Genomic DNA, 24,324 nt, shown 5'->3' with positions numbered 1-24,324 from the left:
CTTCTAGGAGAACAATTATGTCAATGAGTGAGTGAGTCAGTCAGTGGTAATCGAGCTATATATAGTATAATAACTAGTGTTTTGCTCGGTGCGCGAGCTGCTAAAGCAGCTCGCGTGACGTGGCAATGTTATTTTTTTATTGAGATAGACAATCCACCCCGAAAACCCCATGAAACGACACCTTTATCAATTTTTTTCTAAAAAGTGCACGCCCGCCATCTTGGATTCCAAAATAAATGTCGTTATCAAAATCAGCGCCCTGGAAAACTCTGAAAACGACATCCATATCATTTTTTTTAAAAACGGGATAGTTGAGGTTAATAAAGTAGGGTGCGTGGGTGCGCGGACCACTAAAGTGGTCCACGAGCATGCAGAGTTTGTTCCACCGAGTAGACCTTCGGACCCTGATCATCTTTTGCCAAGAAACCATTCTTCCATCTTTTATAGCATCCGAGATAGACAACGACGAAATTTGTACGGCGGCCATCTTGTTTTTCCAAAATTTTCCACTTTTTCTATTAATCGTTTACTACATTCTTCAAAGATTGCGAGTTTCAACGAAATCGGTTGGTAAACAAAAGAGTTGCAAAAATCATATAGGCCGCCATCTTGTTTTTCTGAAATGTCATAATTTTCCCCTACTCATATCACGCATCCAAACATATCTCCCATACATCAATGTATCGTTTTCTGTCTCTTTCTAGGAGAATGAGACATTCAATATTCGCCATACAAAATGTATGGGAAAATAAATTCCGCCATTTTGAATTTTTTTTCTATTCATCGAGTAGACCTTTGGATCCTGATCCTCTTTTGCCAAGAAACCGCACCTCCATCTTTTATACCCTCCGGGCTGGACGCCGGCGAAATTTGTATGGCGGCCATCTTTTCTTCGCCATTTTGAATTTTTTTTCAGCTTTTTGGCAATTGGATGATGTCATGAATGACATTTGGTCGAGCACTCCCCACCTATCTTCAATACCTTGAGCGGACCCTTCACCCGTCTCCGACATCCTCGATCATCAGCTATTTCCAAATTTTCCCTCGATTTTTTTTTTGTTTTCTATACGAAACCATCAGTGAAAAAAAAAATTTCATACAAAATTTTACAGGAGGAGTTTTTGGGGAAAATCTCGAAAATCTCCCCAAATGTGGCAACACTGTTTACATATTTCGATACTGCTGGTTGAGTCACACAATCGATTGATACATGTCGACTTTCCAAAATGTTGCCAACTGCCTCAAAAACGTGATCAAAATTTCGGAAAATTTGAAGAAAATACAAAATGGCCACCAACTCTTTTTGCAGAAGCAAATTAGATAATTTTACAACTTTCCTATTAACTACAGGATATACCGCTCCCGATGACGTTTCAATCTCTCCTCTCGCTCGCACCCACGCGAAATGATCGTCCCTGAAAAAAGACGATGTCGAAAATCACTTTTTTTTTAATAAATTCCAGTGTTGCCAGTCTCCGGCGACAAAAATACGCAAATGTCATTTGTGCGAGCAAAACACATAATCGCTCATACTCGGATTTTGCGAAAAGTCCGTATTTCAATTTTTTACATTTTCGCAAAAATCTTGAAATTTCCCGAAAAATGGGGTAATTTTTCCCCACCAATCTATACCTCAAGTTCAAACATACAATCGCTTCATAGAAGTCAAATCGCTCCGATGTTGCCAACTTTGGGATATTTAACTTTTAAAATTGCGTTTTTTCGTACCTCTAACATAATGGCCGCCACGACAGCCGCCATCTTGAATTTTTAAAAACCACTCCCATTCCGTCAAAATTCAGGATAATCATAGACGAAACCAGAAAAAAAATATTATTATCGATTTCCCGTTTCGGATCTGTGGCGCCGCGGTTCGGGGTCGAAAAATCAAAATTTTGAAAACGCTACGGTTCGGCCGCCATCTTGTTTTTTCAACTTTTTTGACATTTCCCATTAATCGTTTACTACTTTCTTCAAAGATTGCAAAATTCAACGAAATCGGTTGGAAAACAACGGAGCTGCAAAAATCACGTCGGCCGCCATCTTGTTTTTCCGAAAAGTCATAATTTTTCCCCAGAGGGTTCCCGAATCCAAACACATCTCCCCTACATCACTATATCATTTTCCTTCTCTTTCTAGGAGAACAATTATGTCAATGAGTCAGTGAGTCAGTCAGTGGTAATCGAGCTATATATAGTATAATATAATAGTGTTGATGCAGAAATAGATTTTCACCGCTTCCTTGCATCTCTTGTAATAACCACTGGGAGTAATATACCATATGTACGCAAAACTTTTTTAATCACACTAATATTATAAAAGCGAAAGTTTGTATGTGTGTGTGTGTGTGTGTGTGTGTGTGTGTGTGTGTATGTTTGTTACTCCTTCACGCAAAAACTACTGGACGGATTTGGCTGAAATTCGGAATGAAGATAGATAATATCCTGGATTAGCACATAGGCTACTTTTTATCCCGGAAAATCAAAGAGTTCCCACGGGATTTCGAAAAAACTGAATCCACGCGGGCGAAGTCGCGGGCATCGGCTAGTGCTTTATAAATCCGCTACTTTACCAATGTTACCCGTTTCTATTGTGTCATGTGTGTAGTACATTTTCGACGCCAATTTAATTAGTGCGTTGGCAACACCGGTAAGAACGCAGTGCACTGTCACTGTCAATTAGGGATGTCGAAAGTGCCAAAAAATATCGATATATTTCATAAATATTATATGAGTAACAATATCGATATAGGTATCGAAAACAAATTGGATATAGGTATCGGTAACATTTTGTAAGTAATGGCGGTTCTAAAATACTAGTGTAATACTTGCCCAAATAATAGATAGCATTCATATAGACAATCATTAATAAAAATCAGCAATTCTACGCAGACGAAGTCGCGGGCAACAGCTAGTCATTAATAGAGTCAAAGGGTCATGATAATTATTTTACTAGTGACACCTTGGGATGGGACATGGTTCAACACTTCTAACCCACAGCTCTGATCATACCAGCTGTTTCCAGCAGTGGCAGAGGCGTGGGCGACAGTCGCAGCGTCTTACCAGGGTCTGTATTCCAGCCGATGCCTAAAATTATACGAATGTATGGACAGTGCCATTTATTTGAAGGAACGCACCATGGAAAATTTCATCCTCAATAGAAAAAATGTTGTATTTAGGGTTCCGTACCTCAAAAGGAAAACGGAACTCTTATAGGATCACTTTGTTGTCTGTCTGTCTGTCTCTCCGTCCGTCCGTCCGTCCGTTGTGTCTGTCAAGAAAACCTATAGGATACTTCCCGTTGACTTAGAATTATGAAATTTGGCAGGTAGGTAGGTCTTAAAGCACAATTAAAGGAATAAATCTGAAAACCGTGAATTTGTGGTTTCATCATTAAAAATAATTAAAATTTTCAAAGTAAGTTAAACTATAGGTACCAGGTATCATATGAAAGGGCTTTACCTGTACATTCTAAAACAGATTTTTATTTATTTTAATGCATAATAGTTTTTGATTTATCGTTCAAAATGTCGGAAATAATAGCCGAGTACGGAACCCTCGGTGCGTGAGTCTGACTTGCACTTGGCCGGTTTTTGTCATTTTCGATACTTGATATTTTATATCAATATAATCGATACATCGATATGTTCCATGATATGTCTGAAAATATCGATATATCGACCTTTTCCAACAACAAGCCCCTTTCTTTCTGAATTCTGTTTCTAGTCACTAGTCACTAGTCTTGCATTGCAGTAGTCCTGAAAAAAAGAAGCCTACTGAGTCTGACTGTCCTGTCACTCTAAATTTTTAAATTATAATTTATTTTGTTGTTTGTTGTTTTGTTTTGTTATTTCAAAATAAATAATAACTAAAAACACGGCCCGAGTGTTCACAGTAGATACTCATAATCAAAGACTACAATATCGTCCCATATTCGCATAGTAGGTAACATGGAGCAGGAGCTGTGCGGCGAGAGGCGCCTCCACGCCGCCACAGTGCAGGTCTGTGTCCCAGCACTAATGCGTAGTGAAGTCGGAGCTTCTGGAGCTCTGTCCGAGCCCCTGCCACGCGCCGAGCCATTACAACTGTACACTGAACAACTCGATAGACCGAGCTGTGCTGACCGGGTACAATCCTGCTCAGGCGCCTCTGTTCCTATACATACGCGATATTTACAATGTGTCAGTGGCTTCACCTCACTGAGGAAGGCTTAGGTGAAGGAACACACTGTGAGGATTCTGAAATATCGGTAGCCTGGCGATCCGCCTTAGTGTGGTGGCTCTGAGCTCCAGAGGAGGCCATTGCTCGACTGTGGGACGTGGATAAACTAACATTTAGTACTGTTTGTTGCAGGTTTGCATGACATGCCTGGACACTGACAGCCAAATGTTTTCAGTGAGCGAATGCAAGTTGGAACAAGCGTATGAGCACTTGACTGGTTATCCTGTAAGTTGTTCATTTATCTATCTCATTGTCAAACATGGTAAATGACAATATTGTTCAAAATTGTTGGGATATTTTGAATTTATAGGAAAAAAAAAGAAAAGCTTGGACGTCCTGTTTGAGATATATATTTGAAGTGAGATAAAAAGTCATCGAACGTAAAACAAAAGGATTTTAGAAAAAGAATAAGAATAAGAATATATTTAAATATAAACAATTTAGTTTACAGCCAGTTCCAACATCCCCCTTTAAACTAAATTGTCTTACAAAAAAAAAACTTAACATAACATATTAACACACAGGAAAAATAAAATAAAAACTAACTAAGACCTAAACTACCTATAATTCTACTAGTTGCGATAGGCCCAAGTGGTTTGGTAAGAATATCTGCGGGTGTATCACAACTTTTCATATAGTCTAAAATAATTGTATTATTACTAACTTTTTCTCGTATAAAATGAAAACGAGTGTCAATATGCTTCGTCCTGCTATGGTGCACAGGATTGTGAGCTAAGTTTAGTGCACTCTGACTATCTGACAATATCTTAATTGTAGATATCTTACCGGTAATATCCTCTATAAATTTACGTAAATAACAGGCTTCTTTAGTTGCTGCAGTAAGAGCCATGTACTCAGCTTCAGTGGATGACAGAGCAACAGTTGGTTGTTTCTTTGATTCCCAAGACACTGGTCCACCAGCTAATTTAAAGACATAGCCCGTGTAAGACTTTCTGTCAATTGGACAATTTGCCCAATCAGCATCTGCATACCCTGTTAACGGCTTTCCAGTTTTCCTATATATTAAGGAATACTCTAGTGTACCCTTCAAATATTGAAGAATCCTTTTTGCTGCTTTCCAATGTTCCGTTGAAAAACAAGTATTGAATTGGCTTAAGTAGCTCGTTGCAAATGCTATATCAGGACGTGTATTGACTGCCAAGAACATAAGGCATCCTATTAGATTTCTGTAAGGCAGCAGCAATGACTCACCACTAACGTTTCGTTCTAATTTGTTGTGAGCTAAAGGAGTACTAGCCGACTTGCATTCACTCATATTAAATTTGTCCAATATGGACAATATATAATTAGATTGACTAACTTTTATGTAATTTTGATTCCTTTCTATTTGTAATCCTAAATATGACTTCAAATTGCCAAGATCTTTCAAACTAAAATATCTTGACAAGTCATTTTTAACAATGTCAAACGTCACGTCAGAATTATAAAAGACAATTATGTCATCCACGTAGACACCCAAAATAACAAATTCATCACCAAAAAGTTTCGTAAATACACAAGGCTCCGAAGAAGTTCCTACAAAACCTATTTTCGAAAGGACTTCATTCAATTTTTTGTTCCAAGCACGAGGTGCCTGTTTGAGACCATATAGAGATTTTCGAAGCCGGCAAACCCTGTCTTCTTGGCCTTTCACACAAAAACCAAGAGGTTGTTCCATAAATACTTCTTCTTCCAAATCTCCATAAAGAAATGCTGTATCAACATCCAAATGTCTCATTTTAAGATTTTCTTCTGCTGCCAATGCAAACAAAGTACGCAGGGAAGAATGACGAATCACAGGCGCAAACGTCTCATGATAATCTATATCTCTTGTTTGATTAAAACCTTTGACCACTAGCCTTGCCTTATACTTGGTTATATTGCCATAAGCATCCTTCTTATGCTTATAAACCCATTTGCAGGGAATAACTTTTTTATTTGGTCTGTCTACTAACTCCCAGGTATTTAACTTCATTAGTGAATTGTATTCATCAGTCATTGCTAAATCCCATTTTTTACCATCTTCTGAATGTACAGCTTCAGAATAGTTTGTTGGTTCACCTGAATCAACATCAGTAGAGACGTGATAAGTTAAAAAATCAGGTGGCTTTCTATTTCTAGATGGGTATCTGGGTTCATTACTTACTTGCGTTTGTTCAATACAAAGAGACTCTTTATCCATGTTCACAGGAACAGATGATTCTCCTTCTGGACTACAACAATCAACACAATCATAAAATTGATCATCATCAGGTTCAGTATGTTCTTCGAATAGTAATACTGACTCCGTATTTTGAACTATAGGTTCTGATGCATTTTCCTTTAAATTTGTAAAGCAATTCTCAAAAAAATTTGCATCTCTTGACTTAATAATACGTCTTGGATTTGCAGGATCCCGAAAAACATAAGTATTAGGATCTTCCGAGTAGCCAACGAAAATTGCTTCCTCTGCTTTTAAATCTAGTTTCCTTCTATTACATGAAGGTATATGTACTAGAGCTCGACATCCAAATACTCTTAAGTGACTTAGATCACATTGTCGACCACTCCACTTATCATAAGGTATTTTGCCACTCAAAGCTCGATGAGGGGACCTATTTTTCAAATAAACAGCAACTTGGAAAGCATCTTGCCAGTATGCATTAGAGAGTGAGCTTTCGGCCAACATTGATCTTGCCTTTTCCGTTATTGTACGGTTCGTTCGTTCTGCAACTCCGTTTTGCTGCGGACTATAAGGTGTTGTTACTTGGTGCTCAATACCATTTGAAGAAAGATAATCAGAAAACTCTTTATTTACATATTCTTTTCCTCCATCGGTTCTAAGAGCCTTTATTTGAAAACCTAATTGTTTCTCAACTAGAGCTCGAAATAATAAAAATTTATTCTTTACCTCAGTTTTAGAAGATAAAAAATAAGCAAAAATCTTGCGAGTATAATCATCTATGAAAGTTAAAACATAAACGTTTCCTTGAAAAGATGTCGTGGACATTGGTCCGCATAAATCACTATGGATTAGTTCTAAAGGTGATGACGCCCTATTATACGCTACATTTTTAAACGGTTTTCTGGCTTGTTTGCCTTTTACGCAAGCGATGCAACTATTTTTATCAACCTTAGTAAAATCTACTCCTACCTGATGATTCTTCAATTGATTCATGCCTATGCGACATAAGTGTCCTAACCGTTTATGCCAGAGCTGATACTTGCTCAGACAGTCAGTGTGCACCTCGTACGCAATATTTTCACTATTCATCTTAGGTGGAATATTAACAGTACCATCAACTATGTACAGTCCACCACAGGGCGAAGCATGAAGGACAGAATCACCTGAAACACAAAAAGTATCATTTTTATAAAAACTACATCCGCTTTTGTCGAAAACACATACAAAACCTTTATCAATAACTTTCTGTACTGATAGTAAATTAGCCTTTAAATCTGGTACTAGGGCAACATCACTTATTGTTTTTAATACATCACCAGGTGTCTTAATAGAAATATTTCCTATTCCACAGCATTTAACGCTTTCACCATTTGCAACAGTTATATTTCCAGTATTCATTGACCTAATGTCCCGGAACCAATCTTTTCTGAAAGTCATATGTTTTGTAGCCCCAGAATCTACGTACCAAACATCCTTATTTGAAAAATTAGCAGTAAGTGCTGTGACCGAATTCGTGACTTCATTTGCTACACTTATTTTTTCTTTATTGCGTCGCTGAGGGCAATCCGGGCGTTTATGCCCTGGCAAGTTACAGTCATAGCAAATAATCATTTTATTTGGTTTGGATTTCATTCCTTTGGCCTGGAAAACTGTATTTGTTGGTATGGTGTCATTTTTAGACATTTCATTTAATAGTTTTGTTTTGACCAAATCGGAAGTAATATCGATGTTGCAGTTTTCAAGTGCCATAATCAATGGCTCATATTTCGATGTGAGACCTCCTAGTAATATAGCTGCAATCGATTTATCTTCTATTACTTTGTCTATGTCAGCTAGGTCTTGTGCCGTTGACAGAACTGCATCTATATATTGTTCAATATTTTCAAAGTCTGAAAGACTTAATCTATAAAGCTTACGCTCTAATGCTAGCCTTCGGCCCATACCTTTATCCTCAAAAGCTGCCTTCAGGGCTTCCCATGCTTCGGCTGCAGTTTTTGCACATCTTACATGTGTAATCGCTACACCGTCTAATGTTAAGCATATTTTAGCCAGAGCCTTAGCGTCATTCCTTACCTTAATTGGTGCAGCGGTCGTATCTCCTTCTGGATACCCATCTATAGGAAACCAAAGGTCCTCATGCAGTAAATAATTCCGCATTTTAAATTTCCAAGTTGGATATCCTTCTCTATTTTTAAGACTAAAAAGAGGAACTGACGACGAATGTAACATCTTGTTACCACTTATATCTCCGCTTGCTTGCGACATTTGGAAAGAAAAATATCTAAATATGATTTTCCTTGTTCGCAACAAATATAGCAACACTGGACAATTAACACCACTTTTCCACTTATGATTTTTCCCAAGAGCTTCGTGCTGATAACGTGTTGGGATATTTTGAATTTATAGGAAAAAAAAAGAAAAGCTTGGACGTCCTGTTTGAGATATATATTTGAAGTGAGATAAAAAGTCATCGAACGTAAAACAAAAGGATTTTAGAAAAAGAATAAGAATAAGAATATATTTAAATATAAACAATTTAGTTTACAGCCAGTTCCAACAAAAATGAAACTGAAAAGTACAGGCTAACTCTAGTGGTGATATTAGGCTACAAAATCTTTAGAAGAATCCACCAGATTCTTGGTGTTATGTGAGAAATAGGTGCTGCACCTGTGTGAACATAATTTTACAGTCAATTGAAATAGCTGCATATACATACAGTTGCCTCACAGAACAAAACCAAGTGCAGTTGACAAATCATCACACTGTAGAGATGAGCAAGATCTGTTCAGTACCGTCACTTGTTAATGTTGAATACATTTTGTTTCAGTTGTTTGACGTAGGCAACCTACAACACTCACTTTGCGCTGAATGTGCTCAGAGATTGACAAACTTTGACAAATTCAGAGACAGGAGCTTGAGAGCTCGTGCGCTGATGATGGACTTGGTGAAACAACATGAAGTGGTGAGTTATAATGACTTTGACTATTGGCTTTGAACTTGACATAACAGAGAAGCAGTACTTCTTAGGTACAGAATTAACTCTTAATACATATTCAATGTATGTAAATTATTATATAATGTAGGTAAATAATATGACTATGTATGTATGTAATATCAAAAAATTGTGTGAGCTCCATCTAAAAAAGTTCATTGATCATTCACAATGACACAACAGAACTACATCACTACACTATTGCTTCAAATCTGACATCATCATTTTAAAAATGCAATGTGGTATTTATTTTAAATTAAATGATTTTGGTGCTAACATTTAGAATAGATTATATTTTTTATTCAAATAAACTTAAACAAGTGCTTTTGAATTGTCAAAATAATTTACCACTGGTATGGAATGCCATTCCTACTGATATTCTCTCTTCACAATCACATCAATATAGAATATGATTATGTTGCTGATTTAGATTTCTCAGCAATGATTGGAGTACAGGAAAACTAATCAGTATGAATTAACTTAAAACATAAAAACTGCTGCCAGGGTGTGGGTGTATGTTGTGGGTGCACTGCTACAGTGGGTGGGTGTTTCAGATAACGAGACAGCACATCGCTGCATTGCGCCCGCTGGACCACAGCATGCAGGCCTCTGTAGAGACGGCCTGGGACAGCGCAGACGTGGCCTCGGTGAAGACGGAGCCCGACCTGCGCGCGGACTGGGACAGCGCAGACGCGCAAGCCTCGGACAGCGAAGACGCGCAGGCCTCGGTGAAGTGCGAAGGCAGTGCCAGCATGCTGCGGGACGCCAAGCTGCTGGACGAGGCTCTGTGCAGAGTGCTGCTGACGAGAATGTCGCGTGTGGAAGAGCGCGCGCTGGCGACGCGGGATCTGCTGAAGTGCGAGAATGTGACGCTGCAGTGTACGGAGTGCGGCGAGGAGTTCTCCCGCGAGCGCGAGTACAACGAGCACGCGCACTCGAGACATCGCACGGTGAGCCCCCTAGCACTCTTGAGCCGCGTACTGGCACTCTTGAGCCGCGTACTGGCACTCTTCTTTCTCTATGGCCTAGAGTGTTCCTGATATTTCATTGGGTGTCTGGTACCTTGTATTATTTTACATTTATAATTATTTATTTTCGAGTCCATTAATTTTGTATGGCGCAGATTTTGAACAAATTAACAACAGGACATGTGTTGCCCCAAAAATATGGCCACTGTCGACTCATAGCACGAAGGAATAGAGGAGCTGCTCCATGCCAAGTCGCTTGGGTTGAACAGCAAACGGCGAACAGCGTGATAGCTTTAAGGGTTAAGATGAGGTGTCGTAGTTAGTCTGATTGTGTCTACTTGTCCACAGACTCGCGCGAGTGAAGGCTGCTCAGCTACCGGTGAGTGACACACAGACGCACGCACGCACACACACAAACACATACACACACACAAGAAAAGTAGCTGAGGCACATGAGAACACATACAGGTGTGAAAGCCCTTTAAATGAAATGAAATATACAGTATAAACTCTATATAACGACACCGAAGGGACTGTGCATTTTATGGCGTTATAGAGAGTTGTCGTTAAATGGAGAGAAGAAACATCAGAATTAGAAAAAGAAAAAGTTTATTTATGTGCATAAAAAAGAATGTTATTTGAACGCTAGAAAGTTTGTGAGCAACTAAGAATATGATAAGGTATAGATAATCCATGACTCCTACTTATGAGTCATGGTCAACAACAGTGTACACGTAACAAGCAATCCCAATTTGTAAACAAAAGAACGAATTTCTTGGAATGTTCGGTATGCATGATGCCGACAGTCGAGTTTATTGCGGGCTAGGATAATAAAGCGACAATAGATCGTACACAGCTGCGCAGTTTTTACTAATTTTAGCAACTTAAAAGGTACTTTTTATTACTCAATTGTTGTCGTTATTGAGAGTGGGTGTAATGCTATGTAGAGTGAAACATGGTATGAAAGACAAGCTAAACCAACCGAAGCCAATTGATTTCGACGCTTAAGGGAGTTTGTCGTTAAATAGAGTGACGTTACATGGAGTTTACACTGTAATTTACTAGATGATGCTCGCGACTGTGTCCGCGTCCGCGTTTCAAATCCTCTGGGAACTCTTTTACTTGCGGGATAAGAAGTAGCCTAATATATCACGCTTCATGTTTTTGCTATAGGAATCTATGCAAAAATCCGAGTCGACATGTTGCTCTGTTGCGGTGTGATTGAAGGAGTAACTAACATACTAACACTTTAGCATTTATAATTATTTAAGTAGTGCTTTACTGAATAGGTAGATATGGTTCCATTGCTGGCCTGGCTGGTATGGCCTGCGTGTGAAAGGGGCGAGTTAAGTGTCCTTCATATTCTCTTTTTTGACGTGACAACGTCTTATAATTCGATACAGCCGGCTGCACGCACGAAAAAACATGACTCATGCGGCGTTACCTCGACATGACTCATGCGTTACCTCGCCGCAGGCGAGGTAACGCCGCGATCGGCCTTTGTTGTCACGTTCAACTATCGTCAGTAAACCGACTTTACAGACAACCAATTTTTTGTTTTGTATCTGACGAAGCAACATGTATACCTACAGTACATAGGAGTATGTGTGGCGATAATAATAAGGGGTCATAAAAATTACATTTCTAAGTACAGCCTACTTGCCTACAGTGCAAGTATTACATAAGTATGAGAAATGCAGACGTTATTAGCGAATATATAAAAGGGGTTTGTGATTGTTTCATACTAATTGTTATTGTAACAGACTATAAAGTCGAGCATAGCCTTCTCAGTGTTCATATCAAGCGCTATAAATATCGTAAAGCAACCGAAACTTATTGCGTTCATTTTCGATTAACAGCGAATGATAAGTTAACATATATTGTTTCAGACGTATTGGCCGCGAGACTTGCGAGCACTGACGACGAAAGAGAGCACCCTGACAATACCGAACAGGCTGAAGCAATCGACAAATGTGAACAAGTGTTTGGGATTGATAATGACGAAGCAGACAAACCGAGCCAAAAATACAATGAGCCTACGCAGTGCATAAAATCACCATTAAACATTTGCAGTTTTTCTGATTTGGTCAGTAAAAATAACGATACTGACTCTGGTGAGACAGAAAGCCAAGATGAACTCCCTATATCAGAAACCAATGAATCAGTCACCTCACATATTATTACTGTAGACAAAGTTTCTTTGAACAATGACAATGATGTGGGAAATATAGTAACAATGGAAACTACGGAACTTTCATATTCAGCAAAACATGTAGAGGAAACAAGCAACTATATATGTGACGTTTGCCAACATAGGTTTAAATGTAAAAATCTCCTAGTGAAACACATTATGGCTCACAGTATAGAAGAACCGTTTGTTTGTGAGTTATGTCAGTACAAATTTAGTCAGAACAGTGACTTAGTGCAGCACATGAGAACTCACACTGGTGACAAACCCTTTGTTTGTAATCTATGCCATTATAAATTTGCAAGGAAAAGTGATTTAGTGAGACACATGAGAACTCATACTGGTGAAAAACCATTTGTTTGTAAGCTATGTCATTATAAATTTGCACAGAATAGTAATTTAGTGCAGCACATGAGAACACATACTGGTGAAAAACCATTTGTTTGTAAGCTATGCCATTATAAATTTGCACAGAATAGTAATTTAGTGAAGCACATGAGAACACATACTGGAGATAAACCCTTTAGTTGTGAGTTGTGCCAGTACAAATGTAGTACAAAATCAGCTTTAGTGCAGCACATGAGAATTCATACTGGTAATAAATCCTTTGTTTGTGAGTTGTGCCAGTATAAATGTATGCAGAATAGTACTTTAGTGCAACACATGAGAACACATACTGGTGAAAAACCATTTGTTTGTAAGCTATGTCATTATAAATTTGCACAGAATAGTAATTTAGTGAAGCACATGAGAACACATACTGGAGATAAACCCTTTAGTTGTGAGTTGTGCCAGTACAAATGTAGTAGAAAATCAGCTTTAGTGCAGCACATGAGAATTCATACTGGTAATAAATCTTTTGTTTGTGAGTTGTGCCAGTATAAATGTATGCAGAATAGTACTTTAGTGCAACACATGAGAACACATACTGGTGAAAAACCATTTGTTTGTAAGCTATGTCATTATAAATTTGCACAGAATAGTAATTTAATGCAGCACATGAGAACACATACTGGAGATAAACCCTTTAGTTGTGAGTTGTGCCAGTACAAATGTAGTACAAAATCAGCTTTAGTGCAGCACATGAGAATTCATACTGGTGAAAAACCGTTTGTTTGTGAGTTGTGCCAATATAAATGTGTACGGAATAGTCATTTAGTGCTGCACATGAGAACACATACTGGGAAGAAACCATATGTTTGTAAGTTATGCCATTATAAATGTGCGCAGAATAGTACTTTAGTGCAGCACATGAGAACTCACACTGGGGAGAAACCTTTTGCATGTGAGTTCTGCTCATATAAATGTGCTGCTAAAAGAACTTTATTGAAACACATGAGAAGTCACACTCATAATTCATAAGCTAATAATGCAAGTGAATTGTGCCAGTATCAATTTTACTAGGAAAACTAATTTAAAGAGGCCCATGATAATTCGTACATGTGAGAAGGATTTTATTTTTAAGATTTTATTTTTAACATAAGTCCCACTAAATTTTACTCCAAGAAAACATTCCTTTATTTTTGAATAGAAAGAAAACTGCATTTAAAGATTTTCGAAAATTCGCTTGTCACACGCGGGAATCGAACTGACTAAAATCTGTAAAAATTACAACCTGTACTTTTATTGCATCGATTGTTAGGGCCAATTATACAGATGAAATCTCTCTAAGAAGCTTGATAAATTAAATGAAAGCAAAACCATGAAATCTGGACTTTTAAATTCAATGAGTCAAGTTAAAGCTCTTTAACTCAAAGATCCATCTGTTCAATTTTCATCCAACTCCTCAATGCTGATGCTGCAAGGTAATGAACCCCTAAGCCCTGATGGTGAATTGATATTTAAGGTATCAAACAACAGCTTATATATATTATAAAGGCGAAAGTTTGTATGGGTGTGTATGTGTGTGTGTGTGTGTGTGTGTGTTTGTTACTCCTTCACGCAAAAACTACTGGACGGATTGCGCTGAAATTTAGAATGGAGATCAAAGAGTTCCCACGGGATTTTTAAAAAACTACATCCACGCGAACGAAGGCGCGGGCATCAGCTAGTAACTAAATAATTGGATAATACGCGTACGAAATACCTAAATGTACTTATTTCTTTGTAATAATATTATTATATTTTAAAACTACCGCCCCAATTCTTTATTTCAATAAATTGTGTCATTTGTATGTGTGTTTTATTTATCAACGAAAAGTTCAAGTAAAGTAAGTAATTTTAATCGTATGAAAATATTGTTGTAACAATAAGAAGAATAAAAACGGTCAAGTGCGAATCGGGCTCCACTCTTTTAGGGTTCCATACATATTTTGGGTGTGTGAAATATTTCTTTTCTGAGCTAGAACATCGAAACAAACCGCGAACTAAAAACCCAAAATTTTTTTTGTATCTACTATGTATTTGCATAAATATACTTAAATATTACAATTTGCTCGATAAATCAAAGACTATTATGTATAAAAATAAATGAGGATCTGTTTTAGAATGTACAGGTGAAGCCCTTTCATATGATACCCCACTTGGTATAGTTATTTTCTTTGATGAATTAGGTAACAAAATTATGAAATGCAACAAAAATGTATAGCATCACGGTCGATTAACTTTTCGTAGCAAGAGGGGTAAAGACGAACGTTGGCAAGGTCTCTTATTGGCTACTTTTTATCCCGGAAAATCAATGAGTTCCCACGGGATCTTCAAAAACCTATATCCACGGGAACGAAGTCGCGGGCATCAGCTAGTACATAATATAACAAAACGGTACGTACAACGTACATACATGACTATATAAGTCAGAACGGATCAGCCTGGCTGTCCAGCGTGGAAATGCAGCCAGTATTCTTGGCACCATTCCACGCGGGCATGATTTGTATAGTAATTAGATAAGGCTAGCTTAAGTTTTATTGAAATATTTTCGAAAAAAAGTCTGAATATTTTGTTTCAGTTGCTCTTGTGCCTGGAAAACTTGCGCTTCGTGCTGAAAACAATGTTTACTATGACGAGACTGAACAAGACGAAACAAATGACAAATGTGAATAAGAGGTTGAGATTTATAATGACGACGAAGTAAACAACACTGGTACAAACGACAAAGGATGCATAAACATGCCAAACATTTGCTCAGAGACAACTTGCGATGCTCTGAGAAAATCTGAGAAAGCCGCACTGGAACAAGATCAATTGCTCTCTATGACACGAAAACTTAATTGTTTTTCTGACTCAGATACTGAAAATAATGGAATTGACTCTGAAGGTTCCGAATACCAGACAAAAAGCCAAAATGAACTCCCTACATCCGAAATCATCGAGTCAGGCACTACAGAATCCGTAGAGAAAGTTTCTTTGTTTTATGTTAGTGATGTGAGAAATATTGTAACAACGGATTTATATTCAGAAAAACATATCGAGCAAAAAATTTATATTTGTGACATTTGCCAAAAAAAGTTTAAACGTAAAAGTATTTTAGTGAAACACATTATGTCTCACGCTCAAGAAAAACCGCTTACTTGCAAGTTGTGCCAATACAAATGTAAATATAGTAGTCATTTAGTGCGGCACATGAGAAGACATACTGGTGGGAAATGCTTTGCTTGTGAGTTGTGCCAATATAAATGTAGTCGAAAAAGTGCTTTACTTCTGCACGTGAGAACTCACACTGGGAAGAAACTGTTTGCTTGTAAGCTATGCCATTATAAAAGTGTGCGGAATAGTCATTTAGTGCGGCACATGAGAACTCACACTGGTGAAAAACCTTTTTTTTGTACGCTATGCCCTTATAAATTTGCGCGGAATAGTCATTTAGTGCGGCACATGAGAACTCATATCGGTGAGCACCCGTTTACGTGTGAGTTATGTCAGTATAAATGTAGTAAGAAAGGTGATTTAGTAAGGCACAATATGAGAAAACATACCGGTGAGAAACCGTTTGCTTGCAAACTATGTCATTATAAATGTACAGATAGCAGTAGTTTAGTGTGGCACGTGAGAACTCATACTGGTGAGAAACCCTATGCTTGTGAGTTATGCCAGTACAGATGTAGTCAGAGCAGTAATTTAGTGAGACACCTGCGAACACATACAGCTGAGAAACGCTTTGCTTGTGAGTTATGCGAGTACAAATGTGCACAGAATATTCATTTAGTGCAGCACATGAGAACACATACTGGTGAGAAACCCTTTAGTCGTGAGTTGTGCCAATATAAATGCAGTCGGAAAAGTGTTTTAGTGCAGCACATGAAAACACATACTGGAGAGAAACGCTTTAGTTGTGAGTTATGCCAGTACAAATGTAGTCAGAACAGAGATTTATTGCAGCACATGAGAACACATACTGGTGAGAAACCCTTTAGTTGTGAGTTGTGCCAGTATAAATGCAGTCGGAAAAGTGTTTTAGTGCGGCACATGAGAACACATACTGGTGAGAAACCCTTTAGTTGTGAGTTGTGCCAATATAAATGCAGTTGGAAAAGTGTTTTAGTGCAGCACATGAAAACACATACTGGAGAGAAACGCTTTGCTTGTGAGTTATGCGAGTATAAAAGTGTGCAGAATAGTGGTTTAGTGCAGCACATGAGAACACATACTGGTGAAAAACCCTTTAGTTGTGAGTTATGCCAGTACAAATGTAGTCAGAACAGTCTTTTAGTGCGGCACATCAAAACACATACTGGTGAGAAACCCTTTAGTTGTGAGTTGTGCCAGTACAAATGTAGTCAGAACAGTCTTTTAGTGCGGCACATGAGAACACATACTGGTGAAAAACCCTTTGCTTGCAAGCTATGCCATTATAAATGTGCGCAGAATAGTAGTTTAGTGCAGCACATGAGAACACATACTGGTGAGAAACCTTTTGTATGTGAGTTCTGCTCGTACAAATGTGCCGCTAAGAGTAGTTTATTGAAACACATGAGAAGTCACACTCATAAATCATAATTCCAAAGAGGCACGTGATGATTTGTACATATCTGCAGGAGTTTATTTGTAACTATTAACTCGCTCTGGCTTCGAACAAGGGGCGCTACCTGAACCATAGAAAAATAGATAAATGTTTATAAGTTCTCGTATATTTTTTGGCCAACAAATTTTTGGACCTAAAACAAACTGAGAATTTCTGTAAAATAATTTGCCCAACATATTTTTATGCCTTAATATCGTTGTTTTTTTATTACATGTACAAACATGCAAAACTTACCAAAATATCTGGTAGAAAACAGAAACACGTAGATAATATATAACTTTGTTGTAGGTATAATACTAGTTTATGAAACGGTTGCATAAGAGCTAATTCGCACGAGAACTTTTTTAACGTCTGTTAAAAAAGCGTTCAAATAGAACAAATGCATTCCCAAGTATCTGTTCACACGTCAATGCTTTTTTAACGCGCACTTTGTATTGTCAGCGCAACGCCGGGTTTTAACGCAGCGCTTTTTTAACGCTCGTGCGAATCAGGGCTTATAGAGGGTATTAAAACCGAGCTGCAAGCGAGCCTTTAATAGTATTGTAACGTAGCAAGGAGGTTGGGGTTTGTAGGAGGTATTTGGGGAGTGCTTTGTACCTAATTAGTCGAGGTAAATAAAAAGACTATTGTGCTGCCGTCTGCCGACAAACTTGCAGGGGTTGGTAGTTGGTCCTATCAAAGATGTAATTTTTTGTTTTAAGGAAGAAATAAATGAATATGAAATAAGTTGAGCCCATATATTTTTTACCTTTTTATGATTATACCACCTACCTTAATTACCCACCACTATCCTGTTCGAGTTGTCAGACAATTAATTTATATATTTTGTCTATTTTATTTTATTTTTATTTTTATTAATTAGGTTCACTTACAGCTACTTACATTAAATATTAAAAATAGTACATAATCTAAACTTATTTGCTAAATGTAGTCGCTATTTACAAGTGAACACAACATTTACAACAACAAAGTTACAAAAAAAAAAAAAATATTAATAGGTACAACGATGATAATTAAGTGGATAAAGATAAACAAAAAAGAAAGAATGAATGAAGTGTATCTAATAGTGTAAACTTATGGCTAAACGTAAAGTGTGGTTTGAAATTTTAGCTGGTAAGACTCAAGACTTCCACGATACGAAAATCTTTTCCCGAACCCTATACAAAGAGTCAGAGTTAATGTCGATGACAGAGCTGTTGAGGTTAAGAGTTTTACACAACCTTGAAATAGGAGAATTGGCGCCAAGGACAGTTCTACGCAACGGGGGACAAAGTGGTGTAATAGGTTTACGTGGATAATAGACAGGAACCTTAAATTTAAAGCTACTTAATAATTGAGGAGGAGTCTACATACCATTTGGTTCATCCAGGGCAAAGTTTCTGTAATTACCTTCCTGCCTCATCATAATACCGGTCAATATCTGATCTATCCATCGATCAGAAAATGACCAGAGTACTTATCTGGGGCTCATTGATATGAAAGATCAAATCTATAGATACCCCATTCTTTCGGCTATTGTGGTTAATGCCACTAAGGCCCAGTCTCCACCTAAGAGGAGAAGAGAAGAGATGTGTTCAGTCGACCAATCAGACTGATAATAATAAATGATGCAAAAATATTATCACCTTATCTCTTAAAAATCTGATAGGTTGTCTTGTACACTTCTCTCTGCTCCGCTTAGGTGGAGACCGGTACCTACTTTGACTTTGCTCCGACTTAAGACACTGTTTAAATGAGACAGTATACCGCATAAATCTGTCTCGTTTTAAAATATGCCATTCCTACTAACTTCTGTGTAACTTCTGTGGTCCGCGGGCATGCAGAGTTGAATATTGAAAATGGAGACGGTCTTTTTAAAACATTTTAGTTGAGGACTACTTTAGTTTTGTTGTTTGTATATTTATTGGTTCACCGCTTACATCTTGTGTAACTAATAACCTCTGTGAACACTTTTTTTTTTTGATATTTCTAGCCTATCTGCAATCAGTCATTTGTCGACTATAATCAGATTATATGAGTGCGTTACGGGTTTGGAGAAGGTCACTCCATCAAGAGACTCTTCTCATAGTGATCTGTGAATACCTAATTCCACAAAATATATACCACATTTACGCAAAACTTTTTTAGTAGCATTCTAAATCTATCCCGCTATCATACCAATGTTACCCGTCACTACTGTATCTAGTACATTTTCGACATGGACGTAATTTTCGACGCCAATTTATTTAGTGCGTTGGCAGCACCGATAAGAACGCAGTGCAGTGTCACTGTCAATTAGGGATGTCGAATGTGCCAAAAAATATCGATATATTTATAACATGAGTACCTATCGAGAAGACAACTGGGTATATCGGTAACATTATTTAAGAATAATGGCGGTTCTAAAATGCTAGTGTAATATCCAAATGATAATTATAATAATTATATTGCAAAATTGTGGGTTTGAAGTTCCACCACCATTGAAAGTTCCTCATAAATGTCGTTTTTGTTATATTCGAGTACTTGATATGATGTTATATCAATATATCGATACATCGATAGTTATTCTACAAGCCTATTGAGTGTCAATTTATATTTTAATCTTGTAATTTTGTTTTGTTACTAATTACTATGGTTTTTGTGTTGGCTGTTCAATTTGTTCAAATCACATCAAATCGATGGTTCAAATTGTCGGTACAAATGTAGCTGTATGTAAGTGGCAGTAGGAGCTGGAGACAGGAGAACTGAAAACGGTCCGAGTACTCACAGTAGATACCCATACTCGCATAGTAACATGGAGCAGGAGCTGTGCGGCGAGAGGCGCCTCCACGCCGCCACAGTGCAGGTCTGTGTGTCCCAGCACTAATGCGTAGTGAAGTCGGAGCTTCTGGAGCTCTGTCCGAGCCCCTGCCACGCGCCGAGGCATTACAACTGTACACTGAACAACTCGATAGACCGAGCTGTGCTGACCGGGTACAGTCCTGCTCAGGCGCCTCTGTTCCTATACATACGCGATATTTACAATGTGTCAGTGGCTTCACCTCACTGAGGAAGGCTTAGGTGAAGGAACACACTGTGAGGATTCTGAAATATCGGTAGCCTGGCGATCCGCCTTAGTGTGGTGGCTCTGAGCTCCAGAGGAGGCCATTGCTCGACTGTGGGACGTGGATAAACTAACATTTAGTACTGTTTGTTGCAGGTTTGCATGACATGCCTGGACACTGACAGCCAAATGTTTTCAGTGAGCGAATGCAAGTTGGAACAAGCGTATGAGCACTTGACTGGTTATCCTGTAAGTTGTTCATTTATCTATCTCATTGTTAAACTATGACAAAATTGTTCAAAATGAAACTGAAAAGTACAGGCTAACTCTAGTGGTGCAATTAGGCTACAAAATCTTTAGAAGAATCCACCAGATTCCTGGTGTTATGTGAGACATAGGTGCTGCACCTGTGTGAACATAATTTTACAGTCAATTGAAATAGCTGCATATACATACAGTTGCCTCACAGAACAAAACCAAGTGCAGTTGACAAATCATCACACTGTAGAGATGAGCAAGATCTGTTCAGTACCTTCACTTGTTAATGTTGAATACATTTTGTTTCAGTTGTTTGACGTAGGCAACCTACAACACTCACTTTGCGCTGAATGTGCTCAGAGATTGACAAACTTTGACAAATTCAGAGACAAGAGCTTGAGAGCTTGTGCGCTTATGATGGACTTGGTGAAACAACATGAAGTGGTGAGTTGTAATGAATTTGACTATTGGCTTTGAACTTGACATAACAGAGAAGCAGTACTTCTTAGGTACAGGATTAACTCTTAAAATGTGATATTTATTTCATTTATTTCAAATTAATTGACTAGTGCTAACATTTAGAATAGATTATTTTTTTTATTCAAATAAACTTAAACAAGTGCTTTTGAATTGTCAAAATAATTTACCACTGGTATGGAATGCCATTCCTCCTGATATTCTCTCTTCACAATCACATCAATATAGAATAATATTATGTTGCTGATTTAGATTTCTCAGCAATGATTGGAGTACAGGAAAACTAATCAGTATGAATTAACTTAAAACATAAAAACTGCTGCCAGGGTGTGGGTGTATGTTGTGGGTGCACTGCTACAGTGGGTGGGTGTTTCAGATAACGAGACAGCACATCGCTGCATTGCGCCCGCTGGACCACAGCATGCAGGCCTCTGTAGAGACGGCCTGGGACAGCGCAGACGTGGCCTCGGTGAAGACGGAGCCCGACCTGCGCGCGGACTGGGACAGCGCAGACGCGCAAGCCTCGGACAGCGAAGACGCGCAGGCCTCGGTGAAGTGCGAAGGCAGTGCCAGCATGCTGCGGGACGCCAAGCTGCTGGACGAGGCTCTGTGCAGAGTGCTGCTGACGAGAATGTCGCGTGTGGAAGAGCGCGCGCTGGCGACGCGGGATCTGCTGAAGTGCGAGAATGTGACGCTGCAGTGTACGGAGTGCGGCGAGGAGTTCTCCCGCGAGCGCGAGTACAACGAGCACGCGCACTCGAGACATCGCACGGTGAGCCCCCTAGCACTCTTGAGCCGCGTACTGCCACTCTTGAGCCGCGTACTGGCACTCTTGAGCCGCGTACTGCCACTCTTGAGCCGCGTACGGGCACTCTTGAGCCGCGTACGGGCACTCTTGAGCCGCATACTGGCACTCTTGAGCCGCGTACTGCCACTCTTGAGCCGCGTACTGCCACTCTTGAGCCGCGTACTGCCACTCTTGAGCCGCGTACTGCCACTCTTGAGCCGCGTACGGGCACTCTTGAGCCGCGTACTGCCACTCTTGAGCCGCGTACTGCCACTCTTGAGCCGCGTACTGCCACTCTTGAGCCGCATACTTCATTATTTCATTGGGTGTCTGGTACCTTGTATTAATTACATTTGTAATTATTTATTTTTGAGTCCATTGATTTTGTATGGGGCTGATTTTGAACGAATTAACAACAGGACACGTGTTGCCCCAAAAATATGGCTACTGTCGACTCATAGAACGAAGGAATAGAGGAGCTGCTCCATGCCAAGTCGCCTGGGTTGAACAGCAAACGGCGAACAGCGTGATAGCTTTAAGGGTTAAGATGAGGTGTCGTAGTTAGTCTGATTGTGTCTACTTGTCCACAGACTCGCGCGAGTGAAGGCTGCTCAGCTACCGGTGAGTGACACACAGACGCACGCACGCACACACACAAACACATACACACACACAAGAAAAGTAGCTGAGGCACATGAGAACACATACAGGTGTGAAAGCCCTTTAAATGAAATGAAATATAATTTACTAGATGATGCTCGCGACTGTGTCCGCGTCCGCGTTTCAAATCCTCTGGGAACTCTTTTACTTGCGGGATAAGAAGTAGCCTAATATATCACGCTTCATGTTTTTGCTATAGGAATCTATGCAAAAATCCGAGTCGACATGTTGCTCTGTTGCGGTGTGATTGAAGGAGTAACTAACATACTAACACTTTAGCATTTATAATTATTTAAGTAGTGCTTTACTGAATAGGTAGATATGGTTCCATTGCTGGCCTGGCTGGTATGGCCTGCGTGTGAAAGGGGCGAGTTAAGTGTCCTTCATATTCTCTTTTTTGACGTGACAACGTCTTATAATTCGATACAGCCGGCTGCACGCACGAAAAAACATGACTCATGCGGCGTTACCTCGACATGACTCATGCGTTACCTCGCCGCAGGCGAGGTAACGCCGCGATCGGCCTTTGTTGTCACGTTCAACTATCGTCAGTAAACCGACTTTACAGACAACCAATTTTTTGTTTTGTATCTGACGAAGCAACATGTATACCTACAGTACATAGGAGTATGTGTGGCGATAATAATAAGGGGTCATAAAAATTACATTTCTAAGTACAGCCTACTTGCCTACAGTGCAAGTATTACATAAGTATGAGAAATGCAGACGTTATTAGCGAATATATAAAAGGGGTTTGTGATTGTTTCATACTAATTGTTATTGTAACAGACTATAAAGTCGAGCATAGCCTTCTCAGTGTTCATATCAAGCGCTATAAATATTGTAAAGCAACCGAAACTTATTGCGTTCATTTTCGATTAACAGCGAATGATAAGTTAACATATATTGTTTCAGACGTATTGGCCGCGAGACTTGCGAGCACTGACGACGAAAGAGAGCACCCTGACAATACCGAACAGGCTGAAGCAATCGACAAATGTGAACAAGTGTTTGGGATTGATAATGACAAAGCAGACAAACCGAGCCAAAAATACAATGAGCCTACGCAGTGCATAAAATCACCATTAAACATTTGCAGTTTTTCTGATTTGGTCAGTAAAAATAACGATACTGACTCTGGTGAGACAGAAAGCCAAGATGAACTCCCTATATCAGAAACCAATGAATCAGTCACCTCACATATTATTACTGTAGACAAAGTTTCTTTGAACAATGACAATGATGTGGGAAATATAGTAACAATGGAAACTACGGAACTTTCATATTCAGCAAAACATGTAGAGGAAACAAGCAACTATATATGTGACGTTTGCCAACATAGGTTTAAATGTAAAAATCTCCTAGTGAAACACATTATGGCTCACAGTATAGAAGAACCGTTTGTTTGTGAGTTATGTCAGTACAAATTTAGTCAGAACAGTGACTTAGTGCAGCACATGAGAACTCACACTGGTGACAAACCCTTTGTTTGTAATCTATGCCATTATAAATTTGCAAGGAAAAGTGATTTAGTGAGACACATGAGAACTCATACTGGTGAAAAACCATTTGTTTGTAAGCTATGTCATTATAAATTTGCACAGAATAGTAATTTAGTGCAGCACATGAGA

At 38.8% G+C, this 24,324-nt stretch overlaps 1 protein-coding gene and 1 long non-coding RNA gene across 2 annotated transcripts in view; one reads left to right on the top strand and one right to left on the bottom strand.

The window, feature by feature from the left end:
• Positions 1–24,324, top strand: part of LOC123878942 — a 58,822-nt gene that overhangs the window by 16,272 nt on the left and 18,226 nt on the right. Inside the window, exons 2-6 of the mRNA XM_045926318.1 lie at positions 4,353–4,445; positions 9,212–9,346; positions 9,931–10,326; positions 10,693–10,723; positions 12,234–13,615. Of these exons, the coding sequence (XP_045782274.1) occupies positions 4,353–4,445; positions 9,212–9,346; positions 9,931–10,326; positions 10,693–10,723; positions 12,234–13,615 (2,037 nt within the window). The remainder of the gene's footprint in view (positions 1–4,352; positions 4,446–9,211; positions 9,347–9,930; positions 10,327–10,692; positions 10,724–12,233; positions 13,616–24,324) is intronic.
• On the bottom strand, positions 13,730–24,282 carry LOC123879222. Its single transcript, XR_006798968.1, has 3 exons — positions 24,176–24,282; positions 16,200–16,283; positions 13,730–13,808 (listed from the first exon to the last, which is right to left on the bottom strand). It is a non-coding gene; the product is annotated as an uncharacterized LOC123879222 (long non-coding RNA).

This window comes from Maniola jurtina, chromosome 27, assembly GCF_905333055.1.
Source record: "Maniola jurtina chromosome 27, ilManJurt1.1, whole genome shotgun sequence".
Classification (NCBI taxonomy): domain Eukaryota; kingdom Metazoa; phylum Arthropoda; class Insecta; order Lepidoptera; family Nymphalidae; genus Maniola; species Maniola jurtina.
The sequence above is the reverse complement of the archived record's forward strand: the minus strand, read 5'-3'. Positions and strand labels throughout refer to the sequence as shown.